General features: G+C 41.0%; 1 protein-coding gene across 1 annotated transcript in view; it reads left to right on the plus strand.

Moving 5' to 3' along the window:
- Positions 1-20676, plus strand: part of MCF2L2 (MCF.2 cell line derived transforming sequence-like 2) — a 199538-nt gene that overhangs the window by 35461 nt on the left and 143401 nt on the right. The window contains exons 4-7 of the mRNA XM_061192749.1: positions 2035-2125; positions 5124-5243; positions 15160-15276; positions 17646-17795. Coding sequence (XP_061048732.1) covers positions 2035-2125; positions 5124-5243; positions 15160-15276; positions 17646-17795 — 478 coding nt within the window. The remainder of the gene's footprint in view (positions 1-2034; positions 2126-5123; positions 5244-15159; positions 15277-17645; positions 17796-20676) is intronic.

Genomic DNA, 20676 nt, shown 5'->3' on the forward strand with positions numbered 1-20676 from the left:
ATGAGTTCTTAATTTCAGACATTGATGTTTTGTAATTCTAGAAGGTTCATTTGATTCTTTATTATGGATTTTAGTTCTCTGTTGAAATAATGCATCTTTAAAAAACTTTTAATTGAAGTATAGTTGATTTACAATGTTGTGTTAGTTTCTGGTGTACAGCAAAGCAATTCGGTTATACGTATATATGCGCTGGCAGTTAAAATACTGGTGACTCACTTTGATCTTTTTGAGGCCTGGTTTTAGTTTTTCTTTGGGCAAGTTTATTCCTGTTTTGTCCTTACTCCTGGAGTGTAGCCTTAATCCTGTGGAAACTCCTATGATGTTTCATTTATCCTGGAGTATGGCCTTTATAGAGTTTCACCTGAATGCCCAGGGTGTTCATCAAAGTCTGCCTATTCTGGCTGGGCCCAAATACCAATTGTCTCTCCCCAGAACTATGCAAGCTTCATAATTTCTCATCAGTTCTGACACGTGCAGTTGCTATTCTCTGCCAGACTCCTGGAGTCTCACCTAAAATCATAGGGCCCAGGAGTTGGCTAAGCATTAAAGGGGAATTTCCATGAAAACTTCTGGGGTTTCCTCTCTGAGGCTTCCCCTCTTGACAGCTGTGCCCCTCAAATTCCGGCCACAGTTGTATCTTTAATCTCTGATCCCTGCCTCTTCCAACCAGTAGGACCACCCTTCCTTGCACTGTGGCCTGGCCTGGAAAATGTTTCCAGTGAGAGAACCTGGGTCAATGTGGAACTGTGATAATGGGTTGGCCCAATAATGCTTACTTCAGATCAGCTATTTATGTTATCTTGCAGAATTTGCTTAGATCTTCTGCCTTATTTGCATACATATACTTTTTAGGGTAAAGTTCACCTTTTACCCAATATTAGAGAGTTACTGAAGGTTTACTGTAGGCCAGCTACTTTTTGTGACCTTGATCTCTTTTAATCTTCATGACAAGCACATAAGAAATCATCATAATAGTAGTACTTATACAGTGTTATCAAGTGTCAGGCATTATTCTGAGCATCTTATACATCTATACGTACTCATTTAATCCTCACATCAACTCTACAGTACTCACATCAACTTGACAGGTACTATTATTGTTCTTACTTTACAAATGAGGAGTCTGAGAAACTATAGAGGTTAAGTAACTTCCCTTCCCCAGAAATGCACAATGTATAAGTTCATATTTATATAAAAATTCATGTTTCAAACCTAGGCAGTCTGGCTTCAGAATTAGTGCTCTTAACCACTTCATTATTGGTGGTACTGTTCTCATCTTACAGATTAGGGAACAGCGTTAGAGAGGTTAGGTGATGACCTCAAGTCTCAGTGCAAGTAAGTGGCAGCAGTAGGATATGAACCAGGTTCCAAAGCCCTTGCTCTTTCTTCCCATAGTTTCTCCCAAAGAGAGAGAAGAAAAATGTTTTCCCTTTTAGGGCTTTAGTTTTAAAAAAATTTGTGAGAATTTTGTGGGGACTTCAGAGGGGACCAAACAGCTTTTTTTTGGTTTTTAATGAAGTTGATATCTTCTTGTGCCTATGGTTTTCTGGCCGTTTGTGGCCAGGCACTGGAAGGGAGTTGTTTTCCCCACTGATATGTGTTATTTCTGAACACCTCTGGGACTGACTCCTAGGGAAAGATGTTGATAGCTCCTTGAATGTCAGTCTTGGGAGTGGAAAGATGGCAGAGCTCAACCTCGAGGTCCTCTGCCTACACTGCGACATGTGGTGCCCGACTGACGTGAGTCCTTGTGCCCGTTGAGTGTTTCATACATTTGCCAGCGAGAAACAGAGCCCTTGAGAGGGTTTGAGACATGAAATATTTCTGTTTTGTGAAGGCTGCCAGGCTCAGATGAGGAGAGGAAGCTGGTTCCTTTGTCAGGGAAGTCAGACCCGGTTATCCCCTCCTGCTGTGCAGGGTGTTTACACAGTGAGCCTGGAGTGACACGGAGACAGTGGAATTGTTCTGCTGAGGGAGCCCCACAGAACCCATGTGTTCCACTGTGTCTGATACTGACCACACCCTTTTTTGCAGTGTGGAGGCTGCCAGCATCGGATTCATCATTGTTATCGACAGACGAAGGGACAAGTGGAGCTCCGTAAAAGCATCCTTGACACGAATAGCTGTAAATATTTGTTTTTGTACTCTTATTATAAAGGTCATTTAAATTGTCTATTCAACTATTTCACATCAAAGTCATGGGGAAGTGGAAGTCATTTTATGCCAAATTTGGGCAAGGTCTTTGTAGCAGAGGCTGTTATGTCATGTCCATATCCCCTCTGCCACCTGAAGGTCACTTACAGATGATTCCTGAGCATGTCAAAGGCTTCCTGAGTCTCTTTACCTTATTGACCTCTCCGGTCACTGGAGAGGAGCAGGTAGGGAGTGCTGGGAAGTTAATGCTCCAGCAGTGACCTGCAACTACTGAGTTACGGGCGTTGGTGGATAAATACCCCAGCTTCTGCAGCCCTCAGGGGGACAGTTCTGTGGTACGTTCCGCACAGAATTTTGGAGGGTCCCGGCCTTCTCTGCCCATAGCAGTCCCCCCTCACTGATACACTGGCTCTCTAGCCATCACTGTCTCACCAGTGCCCCCATACTCCCTAACTCTTTTTCCCGGGATCACCTCCTCAGGAAACTCTTTAGACCCAAATTCTCATCTTAGGGTTTGCTTTGGGAATCACCTAACTTAAGGCAGTCTTCATTTTAGTTTTCAAATTATTTTTTCACAAATTAGAAAGACACTGACAAAGCCAAACAAAGTGATACGATAGGCGCTTGCTTTTGGCATTAAATTGCAGAACCTTGGATAGGCTTCCTTTTCCATCTTATTAGTCTGATTTTTACCCCTATTTGTTGCCTTCCGGCAAGTACATGCATCCTTTCTCTGTAGGGACCTCAGACCAGGGAACTCAGCCACATGAGCAGGCAAAGGTACCTCAGGGCCAGTCACACCAACATTTCCACCAAAACATGCCTCCCTGGGGCAGTTGGGACTGGCTGAAGACGATGGGATATGGTAGGATGGTAATGTAGAGGCTGGGATGGAAGAGGCATGTTTGAAGCCTCAGTTTTGCCTACTTACAGAAGCAGTCACACATAGGGACATGGACACATACAGAGTCTCTCTCAGATCACTTTGGAGCCTCATCCAGATACACAAATAGTGTCTCAGCTCATTTGTCCCATCCAGACATAACAAAACGCAAGGATCTTCTGTTTAGGAACTTGCATTTCAAAGATGAGGGAATGGAAGACTCCCTTCTCTTTGTGCATGGATTGTTTCGTCCCTTTGGTTTAGTTTTTTTTTTTTTAATTTATTTTATTAGTTTATTTATTTTTGGCTGTGCTGGGTCTTCGTAGCTGCGTGCGGGCTTTCTCTAGTTGCAGTGAGCAGGGGCTACTCTTCATTGTGGTGCGCAGGCTTCTCATTGCGGTGGCTTCTCCTGTTGCAGAGCACGGGCTCTAGGCACGTGGGCTTCAGTAGTTGTGGCACACGGGCTCAGTAGTTGTGGTGCATGGGCTTAGTTGCTCTGTGGCATGTGGGATCTTCCTGGAGCAGGGCTCAAACCCATGTCCCCTGCAATGGCAGGCAGATTCTTAACCACTGCGCCACCAGGGAATTCCCTACCGTATTTATTTGAGGGATAACTACAACGATGGTTGATGCCCTGAGGATTTAGACAGTGCCCATGACCATTCCAGAGTTCTGGCCTCCAGAGAGTTCTGGTTTCCCAGGATTCATAGACAATACTTGAATCATCTAATACTTGAGACTAATATGTCCAAGAATTACATTGATCACCTTTATGTGTAAAAGATCCTGTAGTGCAGGGATCTGAAAACCTGACTACCAGTCAGAATCTCTTCAGGTGCTTGTTAAAAATACAGATATCTGGACTCTATCCCAGTCCTAATGAATCAGAATATTTCAGGGTAAAGACCAGATTATTATGATTTTTTAAATAAGTTTATTTATTTATTTATTTTTGGCTGCATTGGGTCTTTGTTGCTACACGCGGGCTTTTTCTAGTTGTGGCGAGCGGGGGCTACTCTTCGTTGCGGTGCGCAGACTTCTCATTGCGGTGTCTTCTCTTGTTGCAGAGCATGGGCTCTAGGCGCGCAGGCTTCAGTAGTTGTGGCTCGTGGACTCTAGAGCACAGGCTCAGTAGTTGTGGCTCATGGGCTTAGTTGCTCCGCGGCATGTGGGATCTTCCTGGACCAGGACTCAAACCTGTGTCCCCTGCATTGTCAGGCGGATTCTTAACCACTGTGCCACCAGGGAAGTCCCAAGACCAGATTATTTTTTAACAAGCACTGCAGCAGGTTGTTCTTGAGAACCACTGGAAGAATGGAAAGCCATCAGCGATGGGAGACTTGGATTCCCAATTTTGACACTACGTTGTTACATGAATTTGTTATCTCATTTCTCAGAATCTTACCTCAAGATGAGAACAGTGCTTCCTGAAAGCAATTTAGCAATAAGATGCATTAAGAACCCTTAAAATACTAAATCTTTCACTCAGTAATTTTTCTAGGAAGCTATGCTCTAAAATGTGGATAAAGATTTCATTTTAGTGTTATTTATAATAGTAAAAATATGGAGGAGCCTAAATCACTAGTAATAAGGGATTGGTTAAATAAATTGTACACCCATAAAAATATTTCCAAAGAATTTTTAATAACAGGAATAAAAGCTCATGGTATAATATTAAATTAAAAGGCAGGTTGCAAAATATTTCTACAGGTTGAGTTTAACTACACTAGATATTTAAGCAGAGAAAATAGCCTAGAAATAATTAAATTGAAATACTAAGAATGGTTATGGAATCATGGGTGGTTTTCTTATTCTAATGTATACTTTTATTAATTTCTCAACTTTTCTATAAAGAGTATAAATTGTTTTTTTAATCAGAAAATTTTTTTGTTTGGTTTGGTTTTGTTTTTAAGGAGGGGTTTAGATTATATGACCGGTAAGAGCTCTTTCAGCTGTGAAATCCTGTGAAATATATTCTAATTCTTGGCATCCATGGTGTCCACTTTAACTTTGTCATCTGTAATCTTGGGCAAGAGGAGACCAATGGATGTGACATTTGCCCTGACACTTTTTATGATCCTTCCAGGTAGCATTTCCAGGAAACTTGCAGCTCATATTCATTCTTCGTCCATCTTGCTTTATCCAGAGGACATTCACTGACATTGGCATTAAGTACTATCGAGATGAATTTAAAATGAAAGTGCCGGTAAGCATGACCTTTCTTCTTGTCTGCATTTGTTTAGGGCATGCGGAGAAGATGGCATGTGAGCTTGTTTCCAAGGAAGGTAGGATTCCTCAGGCAGAGAGGGAGAGGAGGGCATTCTGGGCAGAGGGAACGGCACGTGTAAGGACATGGAAGCAGGAAGTACACTCTTTATGTGAGGTCCATGGGGAAGCCCCATTCTTGTTGGAAGTACATATAGGATCATCTTTTGGAAGAAAAGGTAAGAAACATGGAATATGTCTTAAGTGTAAGGGTAAAGGCTCTGGATTTAATTCAGGAGGCAATGGGGATCCAGTGAAGGTTTTTGAGTTGGGGAGTGACTTGGGTAAAGGAGTACTGGAATTATATAAATCCAGTGGTGTTATATAAAAGGTGATGTCCAAGACTGTAGAAAGAGATTGAAAAAGGAAGAGAAACTGTACTAGTATGAGTAAAGAAAAATCAGGATCTAAAATATGGGGGTGACAAATATAGGCAACTGTGAGTAAAAAAACCAACGTTGTGATACATATAAAAGGAAAACAAATTAAAATGACAAGATTGAAAATTTTACCTCTGGAGGAGCTTCAAGATGGCGGAAGAGTAAAATGTGGAGATCACCTTTCTCGCCACAAATACATCAGAAATACATCTACATGTGGAACAACTCCTACAGAACACCTACTGAATGCTGGCAGAAGACGTCAGACCTCCCAAAAGGCAAGAAACTCCCCACGTACCTGGGTAGGGCAAAAGAAAAAAGAAAAAACAGAGACAAAAGAATAGGGACGGGAGAGGAGGAACCAAGATGGCAGAGTAGAAGGACCCAAGATGGCGGAGTAGAAGGACGTGTTCTCACTCCCTCTTGCGAGAACACCAGAATCACAACTAGCAGCTGGACAATCATCGACAGGAAGACACTGGAACTCACCAAAAAAGATACCCCACATCCAAAGACAAAGGAGAAGCCACAGTGAGACGGTAGGAGGGGCGCAATCACAGTAAAATCAAATCCCATAACTGGTGGGTGGGTGACTCACAGACTGGCGAACACTTATACCACAGAAGTCCACCCACTGGAGTGAAGGTTCTGAGCCCCACGTCAGGCTTCCCAACCTGGGGTTCCGGCAACGGGAGGAGGAATTCCTAGAGAATCAGACTTTGAAGCCTAGTGGGAATTGATTGCAGGACTTTGACAGGACTGGGGGAAACACAGACTCCACTCTTGGAGGGCACACACAAAGTAGTGTGCGCATCGGGACCCAGGGGAAGGAGCAGTGACCCCGGGGGAGACTGAACCAGACCTACCTGCTAGTGTTGGAAGGTCTCCTGCAGAGGCGGGGGTGGCTCTGTTTCACGGTGGGGACAAGGACACTGGCAGCAGAAGTTCTGGGATATACTCCTTGGCGTGAGCCCTCCCAGAGTCTGTCATTAGCCCCACCAAAGAGCCCAGGTAGGCTCCAGTGTTGCGTTGCCTCAGGCCAAACAACCAACAGGGAGGGAACCCAGCCCCACCCATCAACAGTCAAGTGGATTAAAGTTTTACTGAGTTCTGACCACCACAGCAACAGTCAGCTCTACCCACTACCAGTCCCTCCCATCAAGCCTCTTAGATAGCCTCATCCACCAGACGGCAGACAGCAGAAGCAAGAAGAACTACAATCCTGCAGCCTGTGGAACAAAAACCACATTCACAGAAAGATAGACAAGATGAAAAGGCAGAGGGCTATATACCAGATGAAGGAACAAGATAAAACCCCAGAAAAACAACTAAATGAAGTGGAGATAGGCAACCTTCCAGAAAAAGAATTCAGAATAATGATAGTGAAGATGATACAGGACTTCGGAAAAAGAATGGAGGCAAAGATCGAGAAGATGCAAGAAATGTTTATCAAAGACCTAGAAGAATTAACAAACAAACAGGGCTTCCCTGGTGGCGCAGTGGTTGAGAATCTGCCTGCCAATGCACGGGACACAGGTTTGAGCCCTGGTCTGGGAAGATCCCACATGCCGCGGAGCGGCTGGGCCCGTGAGCCACAATTACCGAGCCTGCGCGTCTGGAGCCTGTGCTCCGCAACAAGAGGTGCCGCGATAGTGAGAGGCCCGCACACCGCGATGAAGAGTGGCCCCCGCTTGCCACAACTAGAGAAAGCCCTCAGACAGAAACGAAGACCCAACACAGCCATAAAAATAAATTAATTAATTAATTAAAAAAAAAAAGAACAAACAAACAGATGAACAATACAATAACTGAAATGAAAACTACACTAGAAGGAATCAATAGCAGAATGACTGAGGCAGAAGAATGGATAAGTGACCTGGAAGACAGAATGGTGGAATTCACTGCTGCGGAACAGACTAAAGAGAAAAGAATGAAAAGAAATGAAGACAGCCTAAGAGACCTCTGGGACAACATTAAACGCAACAACATTCGCATTATAGGGGTCCCAGAAGGAGAAGAGGGAGAGAAAGGACCAGAGAAAATACGTGAAGAGATTATAGTCAAAAACTTCCCTAACATGGGAAAGGAAATAGCCACCCAAGACCAGGAAGCGCAGAGAGTCCCATACAGGATAAACCCAAGGAGAAACACACCGAGACACATAGTAATCAAGTTGGCAAAAATTAGAGACAAAGAAAAATTATTGAAAGCAGCAAGGGAAAAACGACAAATAACATACAAGGGAACTCCCATAAGGTTAACAGCTGATTTCTCAGCAGAAACTCTACAAGCCAGAAGGGAGTGGCACGATATACTTAAAGTGATGAAAGGGAAGAACCTACAACCAAGATTACTCTACCCGGCAAGGATCTCATTTAGATTTCATGGAGAAATCAAAAGCTTTACAGACAAGCAAAAGCTAAGAGAATTCAGCACCACCAAACCAGCTCTACAACAAATGCTAAAGGAACTTCTCTAAGTGGAAAACACAAGAGAAGAAAAGGACCTACAAAAACAAACCCAAAACAATTAAGAAAATGGTCATAGGAACATACAGATCGATAATTACCTTAAATGTAAATGGATTAAATGCTCCAACCAAAAGACATAGACTGGCTGAATGGATACAAAAACAAGACCCATATATATGCTGTCTACAAGAGACCCACTTCAGACCTAGGGACACATACAGACTGAAAGTGAGGGGACGGAAAAAGATATTCCATGCAAATGGAAATCAAAAGAAAGCTGGAGTAGCTATACTCATATCAGATAAAATAGACTTTAAAATAAAGAATGTTACAAGAGACAAGGAAGGACACTACATAATGATCAAGGGATCAATCCAAGAAGAAGATATAACAATTGTAAATATTTATGCACCCAACATAGGAGCACCTCAATACCTAAGGCAATACTAACAGCCATAAAAGAGGAAATCGACAGTAACACAATCATAGTAGGGGCCTTTAACACCCCACTTTCACCAATGGACAGATCATCCAAAAGGAAACTAAATAAGGAAACACAAGCTTTAAATGCTACATTAAACCAGATGGACTTAATTGATATTTATAGGACATTCCATCCAAAAACAACAGAATACATTTTCTTCTCAAGTGCTCATGGAACATTCTCCAGGATAGATCATATCTTGGGTCACAAATCAAGCCTTGGTAAATTTAAGAAAATTAAAATCATATCAAGTATCTTTTCCGACCACAATGCTATGAGACTAGATATCAATTACAGGAAAAAATCTGTAAAAAATACAAACACATGGAGGCTAAACAATACACTACTTAATAACCAAGAGAACACTGAAGAAATCAAAGAGGAAATCAAAAAATACCTAGAAACAAATGACAATGAAAGCACGACGACCGAAAACCTATGGGATGCAGCAAAAGCAGTTCTAAGAGGGAAGTTTATAGCAATACAATCCTACCTTAAGAAACAAGAAACATCTCAAATAAACAACCTAACCTTACACCTAAAGCAATTAGAGAAAGAAGAATAAAAAAACCCCAAAGTTAGCAGAAGGAAAGAAATCATAAAGATCAGATCAGAAATAAATGAAAAAGTAATGAAGGAAACGATAGGAAAGATCAATAAAACTAAATGCTGGATCCTTGAGAAGATAAACAAAATTGATAAACCATTAGCCAGACTCATCAAGAAAAAAAGGGAGAAGACTCAAATCAATAGAATTAGAAATGAAAAAGGAGAAGTAACAACTGACACTGCAGAAATACAAAGGATCATGAGAGATTACTACAAGCAACTCTATGCCAATAAAATGGACAACCTGGAAGAAATGGACAAATTCTTAGAAATGCACAACCTTCCGAGACTGAACCAGGAAGAAATAGAAAATATGAACAGACCAATCACAAGCACTGAAATTGAAACTGTGATTAAAAATCTTCCAACAAACAAAAGCCCAGGACCAGATGGCTTCACAGGCGAATTCTATCAAACATTTAGAGAAGACCTAACACCTATCCTTCTCAAACTCTTCCAAAATATAGCAGAGGGAGGAACACTCCCAAACTCATTCTACGAGGCCACCATCACCCTGATACCAAAACCAGACAAAGATGTCACAAAGAAAGAAAACTACAGGCCAAAATCACTGATGAACATAGATGCAGAAATCCTTAACAACATACTGGCAAACAGAATCCAACAGCACATTAAAAGGATCATACACCATGATCAAGTGGGGTTTATCCCAGGAGTGCAAGTATTCTTCAATATACACAAATCAATCAATGTGATACACCATATTAACAAATTGAAGGAGAAAAACCATATGATCATCTCAATAGATGCAGAGAAAGCTTTCGACAAAATTCAACACCCATTTATGATAAAAACCCTTCAGAAAGTAGGCATAGAGGGAACTTACCTCAACATAATAGAGGCCATATATGACAAACCCACAGCCAACATCGTCCTCAATGGTGAAAAACTGAAACCATTTCCACTAAGATCAGGAACAAGACAAGGTTGCCCACTCTTACCACTATTATTCAACATAGTTTTGGAAGTTTTAGCCACAGCAATCAGAGAAGAAAAAGAAATAAAAGGCATCCAAATCGGAAAAGAAGAAGTAAAGCTGTCACTGTTTGCAGATGACATGATACTATACATAGAGAATCCTAAAGATGCTACCAGAAAACTACTAGAGCTAATCAATGAATTTGGTAAAGTAGCCGGATACAAAATTAATGCACAGAAATCTCTTGCATTCCTATACACTAATGATGAAAAATCTGAAAGTGAAATTAAGGAAACACTCCCATTTACCATTGCAACAAAAAGAATAAAATATCTAGGAATAGACCTACCTAAGGAGACAAAAGACCTGTATGCAGAAAATTATAAGACACTGATGAAAGAAATTAAAGATGATACGAATAGATGGAGAGATATACCATGTTCTTGGACTGGAAGAATCAACATTGTGAAAATGACTATACTACCCAAAGCAATCTACAGATTCAATGCAATCCCTATCAAACTACCACTGGCATTTTTCACAGAACTAGAAGAAAAAATCTTCCAATTTGTATGGAAACACAAAAAACTCCGAATAGCCAAAGCAATCTTGAGAAGGAAAAACGGAGCTGGAGGAATCAGGCTCCCTGACTTCAGACTATACTACAAAGCTACAGTAATCAAGACAGTATGGTACTGGCACAAAAACAGAAATATAGATCAATGGAACAGGGTAGAAAGCCCAGAGATATACCCACGCACATATGGTCACCTTATCTTTGATAAAGGAGGCAAGCATATACAGTGGAGAAAAGACAGCCTCTTCAATAAGTGGTGCTGGGAAAACTAGACAGCTACATGTAATAGAATGAAATTAGAACACTCCCTAACACCATACACAAAAATAAACTCAAAATGGATTAAAGGCCTAAATGTAAGGCCAGACACTATTAAACTCTTAGAGGAAAACTTAGGCAGAACACTGCATGACATAAATCACAGCAAGATCCTTTTTGACCCACCTCCTAGAGAAATGGTAATAAAAACAAAATAAACAAATGGGACCTAATGAAACTTAAAAGCTTTTGCACAGCAAAGGAAACCATAAACAAGACGAAAAGACAACCCTCAGAATGGGAGAAAATATTTGCAAATGAAGCAACGGACAAAGGATTAATCTCCAAAATTTACAAGCAGCTCATGCAGCTCAATATCAAAAAAACAAGCAACCCAATCCAAAAATGGGCAGAAGACCTAAATAGACATTTCTCCAAAGAAGATATACAGATTGCCAACAAACACGTAAAAGAATGCTCAACAGCATTAATCATTAGAGAAATGCAAATCAAAACTACAGTGAGATATCATCTCACACCGGTCAGAATGGCCATCATCAAAAAAATCTACAAACAATAAATGCTGGAGAAGCTGTGGAGAAAAGGGAACCCTACTGCACTGTTGGTGGGAATGTAAATTGATGCAGCCACTATGGAGAAGAGTATGGAGATTCCTTAAAAAACTAATAATAGAACTACCATACAACCCAGCAATCCCACTACTGGGCATATACCCTGAGAAAACCATAATTCAAAAGGAGTCATGTACCACAATGTTCATTGCAGCTTTATTTACAATAGCCAGGACATGGAAGCAACCTAAGTGTCCATCAACAGATGAATGGGTAAAGAAGATGTGGCACATATATACAATGGGTTATTACTCAGCCATAAAGAGAAACGAAATTGAGTTATTTGTAGTGAGGTGAATTGACCTAGAGCCTGTTATACAGAGTGAAGTAAGTCAGAAAGAGAAAAACAAATACCGTATGCTAACACATATATATGGAATCTAAAAAAAAAAAAAAAAAAAGGTCATGAAGGACCTAGGGGCAAGACGAGACTAAAGACACAAACCTACTAGAGAATGGACTTGAGGATATGGGGAGTGGGAAGGGTAAGCTGGGACAAAGTGAGAGAATGGCATGGACATATATACACTACCACATGTAAAATAGATAGCTAGTGGGAAGCAGCCGCATAGCACAGTGAGATCAGCTCGGTGCTGTGTGACCACGTAGAGGGGTGGGATATGGAGGGTGTGGGGGAGGGAGATGCAAGCGGGAAGAGATATGGGGATATATGTATATGTATAACTGATTCACTTTGCTATAAAGCAGAAACTAACACACCATTGTAAAGCAATTATACTCTAATAAAGATGTAAAAAAAAATTTTTTTTTTACCTCTAACTTTGGCAGAGATGTGAGGCAAACAGGCATTTGCATACTTTGTTGTTAGGAATGAAGTTGGTAATGACCAATATGAAAGACTAATTGACGGTATTTATCAAAAATTAAAACGTACATACCCTCTGACCTACCTATAAGAGTTATTCTGCAGGTACCTCACGCACGTACACAAAGCTGCATATATAATGATATTCATTACCAAATTGTTTGTAATAGTAAGTGATTGGGAAAAAAGTAATGCCCAACAACAGGGAGCTGGTTAAATAAATTATGGTCTCCCCAGTCAATTAAATATTATGCAACCATCAAAAGTGGTAAGGTGTGGTACAACCACGGTGGAAACAGTTGGCAATTTTTTACAAAGTTAAACATATACCTGCCCCATGACCCACCCAAGAGAAATGAAAGCACATTTCCAATGACAGATGAATAGATAAAGAAATTGTGGCATATTCGTGTAAAGGAATAAGATTAAGCAATAAAGAAGGAGTGAAGTACTGAACATGCAACAACATGGATTTATCTCAAAAATATTCTCTTGAAAGAAAGAAGCTAGACACTGAAGTGTATATTTTCTGTGATTCTTTTTATATAAAGTTCAATAAGAGGAAAGACTAAGCTATGGTGGTAGACAATTAAAACAGTGGCTGCTGTTAGGGGTGGAGATAGTGGAGACCAGAAGGAGGCCTAGGAGAACTTTCTGAAGAAATGTTCTGTATCTTGGTTAAAAAGTGTTACATGTGTGTATACATTTGTCAAAACGAATTGAACTGTACCCTTAAAATCTGTGCATTTTATTTATGTAAATTATATCTCAATTGAGAAATGAAAAACAACAAAAAAATAAGATAAATCTATAGTGATATAGAAAAGTTTCTAATATATTCTTGGTTTTATTATTCGTTGAGTTGGAAATAATTTTCAACTCATAGAAAAATTTCAAGAATAAGAGTAAAGGGACTTTCCTGGTGGCGCAGTTATTAAGAATCCGCCTGCCAGTGCAGGGGACGTGGGTTCAAGCCCTGGTCTGGGAAGATCCCACATGCCGTGGAGCAACTAAGCCCATGCGCCATAAGTACTGAGCCTGCACTGTAGAGCCCGCGAGCCACAACTATTGAAGCCCGCGTGCCTAGAGCCCGTGCTCTGCAACAAGAGAAGCCACCGCAATGAGAAGCCTGCGCACCACAACGAAGAGTAGCCCCCGCTCACCACTAGAGAAAGCCCGCGCGCAGCAATAAAGACCCAATGCAGCCAAAAATAAAATAAATAAAATACATTTATTAAAAAAAAAAATTTAGGAGGGAAAGACAGTGGATTCAGGTTTGTTTGTTTGTTTGTTTTTCCCTTTCTCTTATGTTATAAAAATAATTTTTTAAATTCCCAAACTCCTTTTCATAAGTGAAGGAGAAAGGCATGGAACATGGAGCCTGACAAGGTTAACATAGTGATATGTAGAATCAAATCCCACTAAACTTAAGTTCCTTGAAAGCAGGGCTTTTGGTGCTTACTTTTATCCCTCAGAGCCTGGCAATTATTAGAAGTTCAATACAGATATGTTGAATGAGTCAGTCAGTTTTGTTTTACCTGTAGACTTTGGAGTCTAACTTATATTCTTTTCATCCCAAAGTGGATTTATCACTTGACTAATACTATATAATAATAGAAAAAAGCCTATATTCTCATGTCCTCTGACCAAGAATCTGTTCTAAGAATGTACATGTTGGATATGACATGGTAAAGTCAGTGCTGCCACAGGAAGAAATGAGGGGGAGGCTTTGAAGGAAGAAGTTTATTATACTCACAGGTCAAAATAATCAATGACTGAAGAAATATAAAGTCATCAGTTAAAGGCTACAAGGGGTGTGTGTTTCAGAGATGAGAGTGAGTAGGGGTATGATATTGTCCCTGCTACAGAGAGCCGGGACTGCTCCCTGGGCAGGACCACTGCAGTGGAGTAGAAAGGGACAGATTGGAGTATGTCATCTTCCTCTAGATGTCTGGGCATTTGTTCATCAGCAGGCTTGTTAATTTATGAAAACCCACTCACAATCACCTCAAAACTTTCTCCACCTGAGATAAGTTGGGGGCATATCACCATCCCTCATAGAAGGGGCATCAGTGTAGTGAATCTTCTCAGTCCATGCTCCTTAATGGGTCCTTGTGTTCTAATTTTATTTTGGTATTCACCAGCCCACCCTTCATTGGAATTTTCATTGCAGATTTTTAGGTCTCAGTACAGCGTTTGCTTTTGGTGGCTGAAGGGTATACTTTAGCCTGGGAACTTTTGACAAAAATTTACCTAAAGCAAGACCTGACTTCTAGGCAGCTTAGAACTGAGCTCACTGATTCAAGTCACTGTTTTGTTGCAGGCTGTTCAGCACTGCTATTCCTCACTCAAAGGGGGAAAATGGAAAGAGACTTTAAAATGTTTCTCTGCTGGCTGAAGTAACCATCTTTCGATATAAATGCCTGATTAGGCAAAGTTGAAGTACTATTTAAACAACAGTAGGGACTTCTGTGGTGGTCCAGTGGTTGAGACTCTTCACTTCCATGTCCCCTGTCCGCGCAGGGGACATGGGTTCGGTCCCTGGGGGAACTAAGATCCTGCATGCTGCATGGTGCAGCCAAAAAATAAAATAAAATAAAATTTTAAATTAAATAACAGTAGAATCTAGGTGAGCTACTTAATTATCTGTGAGGAATATATTGGGTTTTTTCTGTTTTAGATCGTTATGTTAAACTCCGTTTCTGACCTTCATAACTACATCGACAAAAGCCAACTGACAGAGGACTTAGGGGGAACTTTGGAATATCGCCACAGTCAGTGGATAAATCATCGAACTGTAAGTACCAATTTATGTGCCCTTTTCAGTGTCCCTCCTGGTTTTCTAGAGACAGGAGACCTAGAGATCAACTGTTGGGCAGTCATTGCCCATGACTACCTAACATCGGGAAGGTTGGGTTTTCTAAGCAACAGGCAGGGGGAGAGACAAGGTGCAAGGATAAAAGCTAGGGCTTCTCTTGCTGATTACCTTCATCTTGACTCATTTGCTGGTATGGGGGTTTTGGGGGACTTGAATTAGAGTGCACCTGGGGAGTTTGCAAAATACCCTGCTATACCTCAGAGAATTTAATTTACTTGATCTAGAGAATTTAATTTACACTCTCTCAGGGATGTGTCTCAGGCATTAGTGGGTCACAGAACTCCCCAGATGATTCTAGTGTACAGACAGATTGAAACCCACCAAGTCAGAAGAAGCTGCATTTAAATGTTGCCACCATTGCTTCTTATCTGAGCTCAGGGGAGTTACTAAACCTCTCTGAGTTTGTTTTCTCCCCTGCAACTAACACAGTGGTTCTCAGCTAGGGGCAATTTTTCCCCCAGAGGACATTTGTCGATGTCTTTAGATAGATGTTTTTTGTACTCATAACTTGGGGAGAGGGGTGTTACTGGCATATCCTGGGTAGGAGCCAAGGATGCTGCTAAACATCTTATAATGCACTAGACAGCACCCCACAATAAAGAATTATCTGGACCAACATATCAGTAGTGCCAATGGTAGGAAACCTTGGACTAACAAAAGCTACCTGAAGGTTTGATATGCAGAATAAGTGATATAATGTCTATGAAAGCATCTGAAATATAGTATTTTACTTTTTCCTGCTTACTCATAGTGATGGTTATTATGCTAAAATAGAAGGGTTAGGAATATTAAGGAAAAAGTGAGATTGAAACTCAGCAAATAATGTTTGTCTATATAAAGTTGTCATTCCCCTTTCCCTGCTCTCCTAGCCCCATACCCTTGAGAAGATTAGGTTCTCTATGCAAAATCAGAAGCTGCTTTCACCATCCTGAAAACATCTTGCAGTGTCAGCACACCTCTCTATCTACTCACTTTGGAAACATGTTGTTCAACATTTATTTATGAGGACTTCCCTGGTGCCACAGTGGTTAAGAATCCGCCTGCCAATGCAGGGGACACGGGTTCGAGCCCTGGTCCGGGAAGATCCCACATGCTGTGGAGCAGCTAAGCCCGTGCGCCACAACTACTGAGCCTGTGCTCTAGAGCCTGTGAGCCACAACTACTGAGCCTGCACTCCAGAGCCCACAAGCCACAACTACTGAAGCCCACGTGCCTAGAGCCTGTGCTCCGCAATAAGAGAAGCCACTGCAATGAGAAGCCCACACACCGCAACGAAGAGTAGCCCCCGCTCGCTGCAACTAGAGAACACCTGCACACAGCAGTGAAGACCCAACGCAGCCAAAAATAAATAAATAAATAAATTTATTTAAAAAAAATTTACTGATGAACAAACACCTCAACTACATTTGATTAAGTAGGAGAATTCACCCTATTTTAGAGTGTAATGGGTTTTTTTTTGGTTTTGTTTATAAATTTATTTAATTTATTTATTATTTTTGGCTGCATTGGGTCCTCGTTGCTGTGCGTGGGCAGAGATAGTTGCGGCGAACTGGGGCTATTCTTCTTTGCGGTGAGTGGGCTTCTCTTGTTGCAGAGCACGGGCTCTAGGCGTGCGGGCTTCAGTAGTTGTGGTTCGCAGGCTTTACAGAGTAAAGAGGTGATTTATCTAAGGTCATATGGTCAAGTAGTGGCAGAGCCAAGACTAAGGCCAAGCTTTTTTGAATCACTCTATTAGGGGCAGGTCCTCTGTACCATTTCCAATTAGTGATTACTAATAATCACCAATTACTAATAATCACTAATCAGACACATGGAATCAAGTTATTTTGTTAATTGGACTCGCCACAGGAAACCTTTGGCTTTCCCCTATTTCTAGGATGATATTTCCAGGCTTTACACCTGATTCCCTTAGTTCTTACTGTTACATTTGTAAGGTACTCATCTGTGCCCAAGATCCTTTCAAATTTGCCATTCCTTTTGATCCTCAGAAAACTCCTGAAAAAATAGAACAACGATTGGTTGAATCCTGCCTTCTTTCCTTCCTTACTGTCCTAGTAATATGATCTTGGCCAATTTACTTGACCTGCTAGAGCTTCAGTTCCCTCTTTTATAAAATGGAGATAAAATGCCTTCCACTCTAGATTATTGAGATGATAGACAAATGTATAGCACAAAGTACAATGCATGGCCTATTTCGTATACTCAGGAAATAGTTCCCCTGTCCTATTGAGAGAGCATATTGGTGAATGTTAATCCCTCTACACTGTTATGATTGTCTGAACTTCCAGGCCATTGAAAACTTTGCTCTGGCATTGAAGAGCACTGCTCAGATGCTCCAGACTTTTGGGGCCTGCCTAGCCACGACAGAACTGCCCAGAAGCATGCCATCCTCTGAAGACCTTCTCATGTCCCACACAAGGCAGCAGGGCAAGTTGCAGGTGAGTGGTCAGTAACCTCTCAGAGGCCAGCCTATGTGCTGGCAGATGGTCAGCTTCCTGGAGAGTGCTGGGAGCAGAATTAAAAGTTAAGCCCTCTTCGTCCCACTTCTCCAGCAACTTGGCAGCCACTAATCATCTTTAATCTTCTAGATAGGCAGTGTGTAAAGAGGAAAATCTCTTAATGACTGGGTAGTACATGTGAAATGATTGCCGGTTGTGAGAAGCAGCCCCTTCAAAGGGAACTCATTCCAGCTTTGTGCTGGTGAGACAAGGTGTGTGAACATCCCTTCAAGGTCCACACTCCTATAATCTTCTCAGGACAGAACAAGATATAATGGGCTGAAATTGCAGGGAAGAAGGGAGGGAGGGATGGGAGTTGGCTTTTGAAGCATAAGCTTTCCTGAGGCTGTTGTGAAGTTTTGGGGCAGACTAGTAAGCTGATTTATTGCTTCATTCTCTCAGGGATGTGTCTTTTTATTTGGGGACCAATATGAGAAAGAGAACTATGAAAGGTGCTCTGAACTGGGTTTAAGGAGAGACACCTACTAAAGGATTCATAAAACATGTCAGAACCTGCTGAGAAGGCAGCTTGGCAGATTCTTTTAGGCCATGCAGTAAAGGGAAGTCTTCTCAGGGCTTACCGGCTGGGTGTCAGCCACTTTCTGTCTCCAGAAACAGACCAAGTCTATTATTTCACAGGAGACCAGAACTCAACAGGGCAGCAAATCAAGGATTGGAAGGTTGATACATCGTAGCATTGCATGTATACTTGCTGTGTTGAGCTTAAGAAGAGCTGAACTCTCTTTTATCTGTGACCCAAAATCTGCAAAAACTTTGCTTTGCTAGGTGATTGATTTTTTATTTATTCAGCATGTATTGACGACCCACCACATGCCAAGAAAACAAACAAACAAAATGCAAACTCAAGGAACTCATAGTTTAGTTAGGGGAGTCAGAGTCTAGTAGTTGTGGCAAATTAATTCTTCCATGTGTCAGGGAGCACTGTTTAATTCTATCTTTAAGGGTCTTGGTTACCAAAAAGAGTTCAAAATGTATTCTCAGAATTACTCTGAGTAATCAAAAGATCTGGTTTGAAACTGTAGAAGCCTGAAAGCATCCTGGAATTTTCCCTGGAAATGCCTCTGAGAAGCTTGACCATTTTCTTTGCCAAACATATTGGCAAGTTCCCCTCCCATGTTTCTTGGAAGAGACGGCATGGGGTGTGGAAGGCTGGGTCGAGGGTGCCTCTGTGAAGACTGCTAGAAAAGGGTTGGTGATCCACGCCCACAGGTCACAGACCACAGGAGCCTACAGAGCAGTCAGTTAGTATATAGGTGTGATGTTGAGCATCAGAGCTCCAGCCTGGGCTCATGAGCAAGTGTGTTCTGTGCCTCATTCCAAGAAGGGTTGGGAGAGGTTGCAGAGCAGAATCATCAAGATGACAATGTGGCCAATCAGGGAGGCCTCTGGGGAAAAGGTGAAAACAAATTGGATTTTAGATGAGGACACATATCTGAGGTGTGAAACCAGCCAGTCAGGTCCTGCTGTGTGTGCAGTGAGGGTTCCCAGGGAAGGCAGATGAGTGGGTGTTCTGTCATCTCTACACTGGCCAAGAGTTCCACAAAGGGAAAGGGAAGGAAAGAACCAGTCTCCAAGATGGAGTACGGTCATTTTCTGGTTCATGGTGGCCAGCTGTTCTTGGAATTAAAACACTATGTGTGTAAGTCAGATTTGACTTCTTTGTTTCATATCTTATAAATTAGAAGCAAAAATTCCAAAATCATTAAACTAGGTTTAGATTTTTCCTTTTTCCCATCCAAAAAAGCTTTAGAGAGAGAAAGAGTTTATATTACAAAAAAGGAATACTATTTAAACTTTTATGAATAACTTAGTAGTTTTTGTGATTATTTTACATAATCTTATTTTTATTTTTACTTGAGTATTTTCCTATTTTTTAAAACCAAAGTTTCTATAACTAGTTGAATTTTTTTTTTCATTTGGAAAGCATCTTTTCCAAGTGAAAAAATAGTGTAAGATTCATCCTCAGAACAGTGAACTTTTAAATCTATTTAAATATCTATACAAGTTACAGTGTATGATTTAAGGCTTCCTCCCAGCCCAGAAAGTTTTTGTCTGAACAGCACAACATTAAGAGATTTGGTTTGATTTCTTGACTTCCTTTCTCTAGGGGATCTTTGAGAGCCCTTATTTTAGGTTCACATAAGCACATAGTTGCCTCTGCAATCAACCAGTCCCATACAGGATAAACCCTAGGAGAAACACACCAAGACATATTAATCAAGCTAAGAAAAATTAAATTCAAAGAAAAAATATTAAAAGTAGCAAGGGAAAAGCAAAAAATAACATACAAAGGAATCCCCATAAGGTTATCAGCTGATTTTTCAGCAGAAACTCTGCAGGCCAGAAGGGAGTGTCAGGATATACTTAAAGTGATGAAATAGAAAAACCCACAACCAAGATTACTCTACCCAGCAAGGATCCCATTCAGATTTGACGGAGAAATCAAAAGCTTTACAGACAAGCAAAAGCTAAGAGAATTCAGCACCACCAAACCAACTTTACAACAAATGCTAAAGGAACTTCTCTAGGCAGGAAACACAAGAGAAGAAAACAGACCCACAAAAGCAAACCCAAAACAATTAAGAAAATGGTAATAGGAATATACATATCAATAATAACCTTGAATGTAAATGGATTAAATGCTCCAACCAAAAGACACACTGGCTGAATGGATACAGAAGCAAGACTCATATATATGCTGTCTCTTGTAGAGACCCACTTCAGACCAAGGGACACATACAGACTGAAAGTGAAGGGATGGAAAAAGATACTCCATGCAAATGGAAATCAAAAGAAAGCT

This window comes from Eubalaena glacialis, chromosome 6, assembly GCF_028564815.1.
Source record: "Eubalaena glacialis isolate mEubGla1 chromosome 6, mEubGla1.1.hap2.+ XY, whole genome shotgun sequence".
NCBI lineage: Eukaryota > Metazoa > Chordata > Mammalia > Artiodactyla > Balaenidae > Eubalaena > Eubalaena glacialis.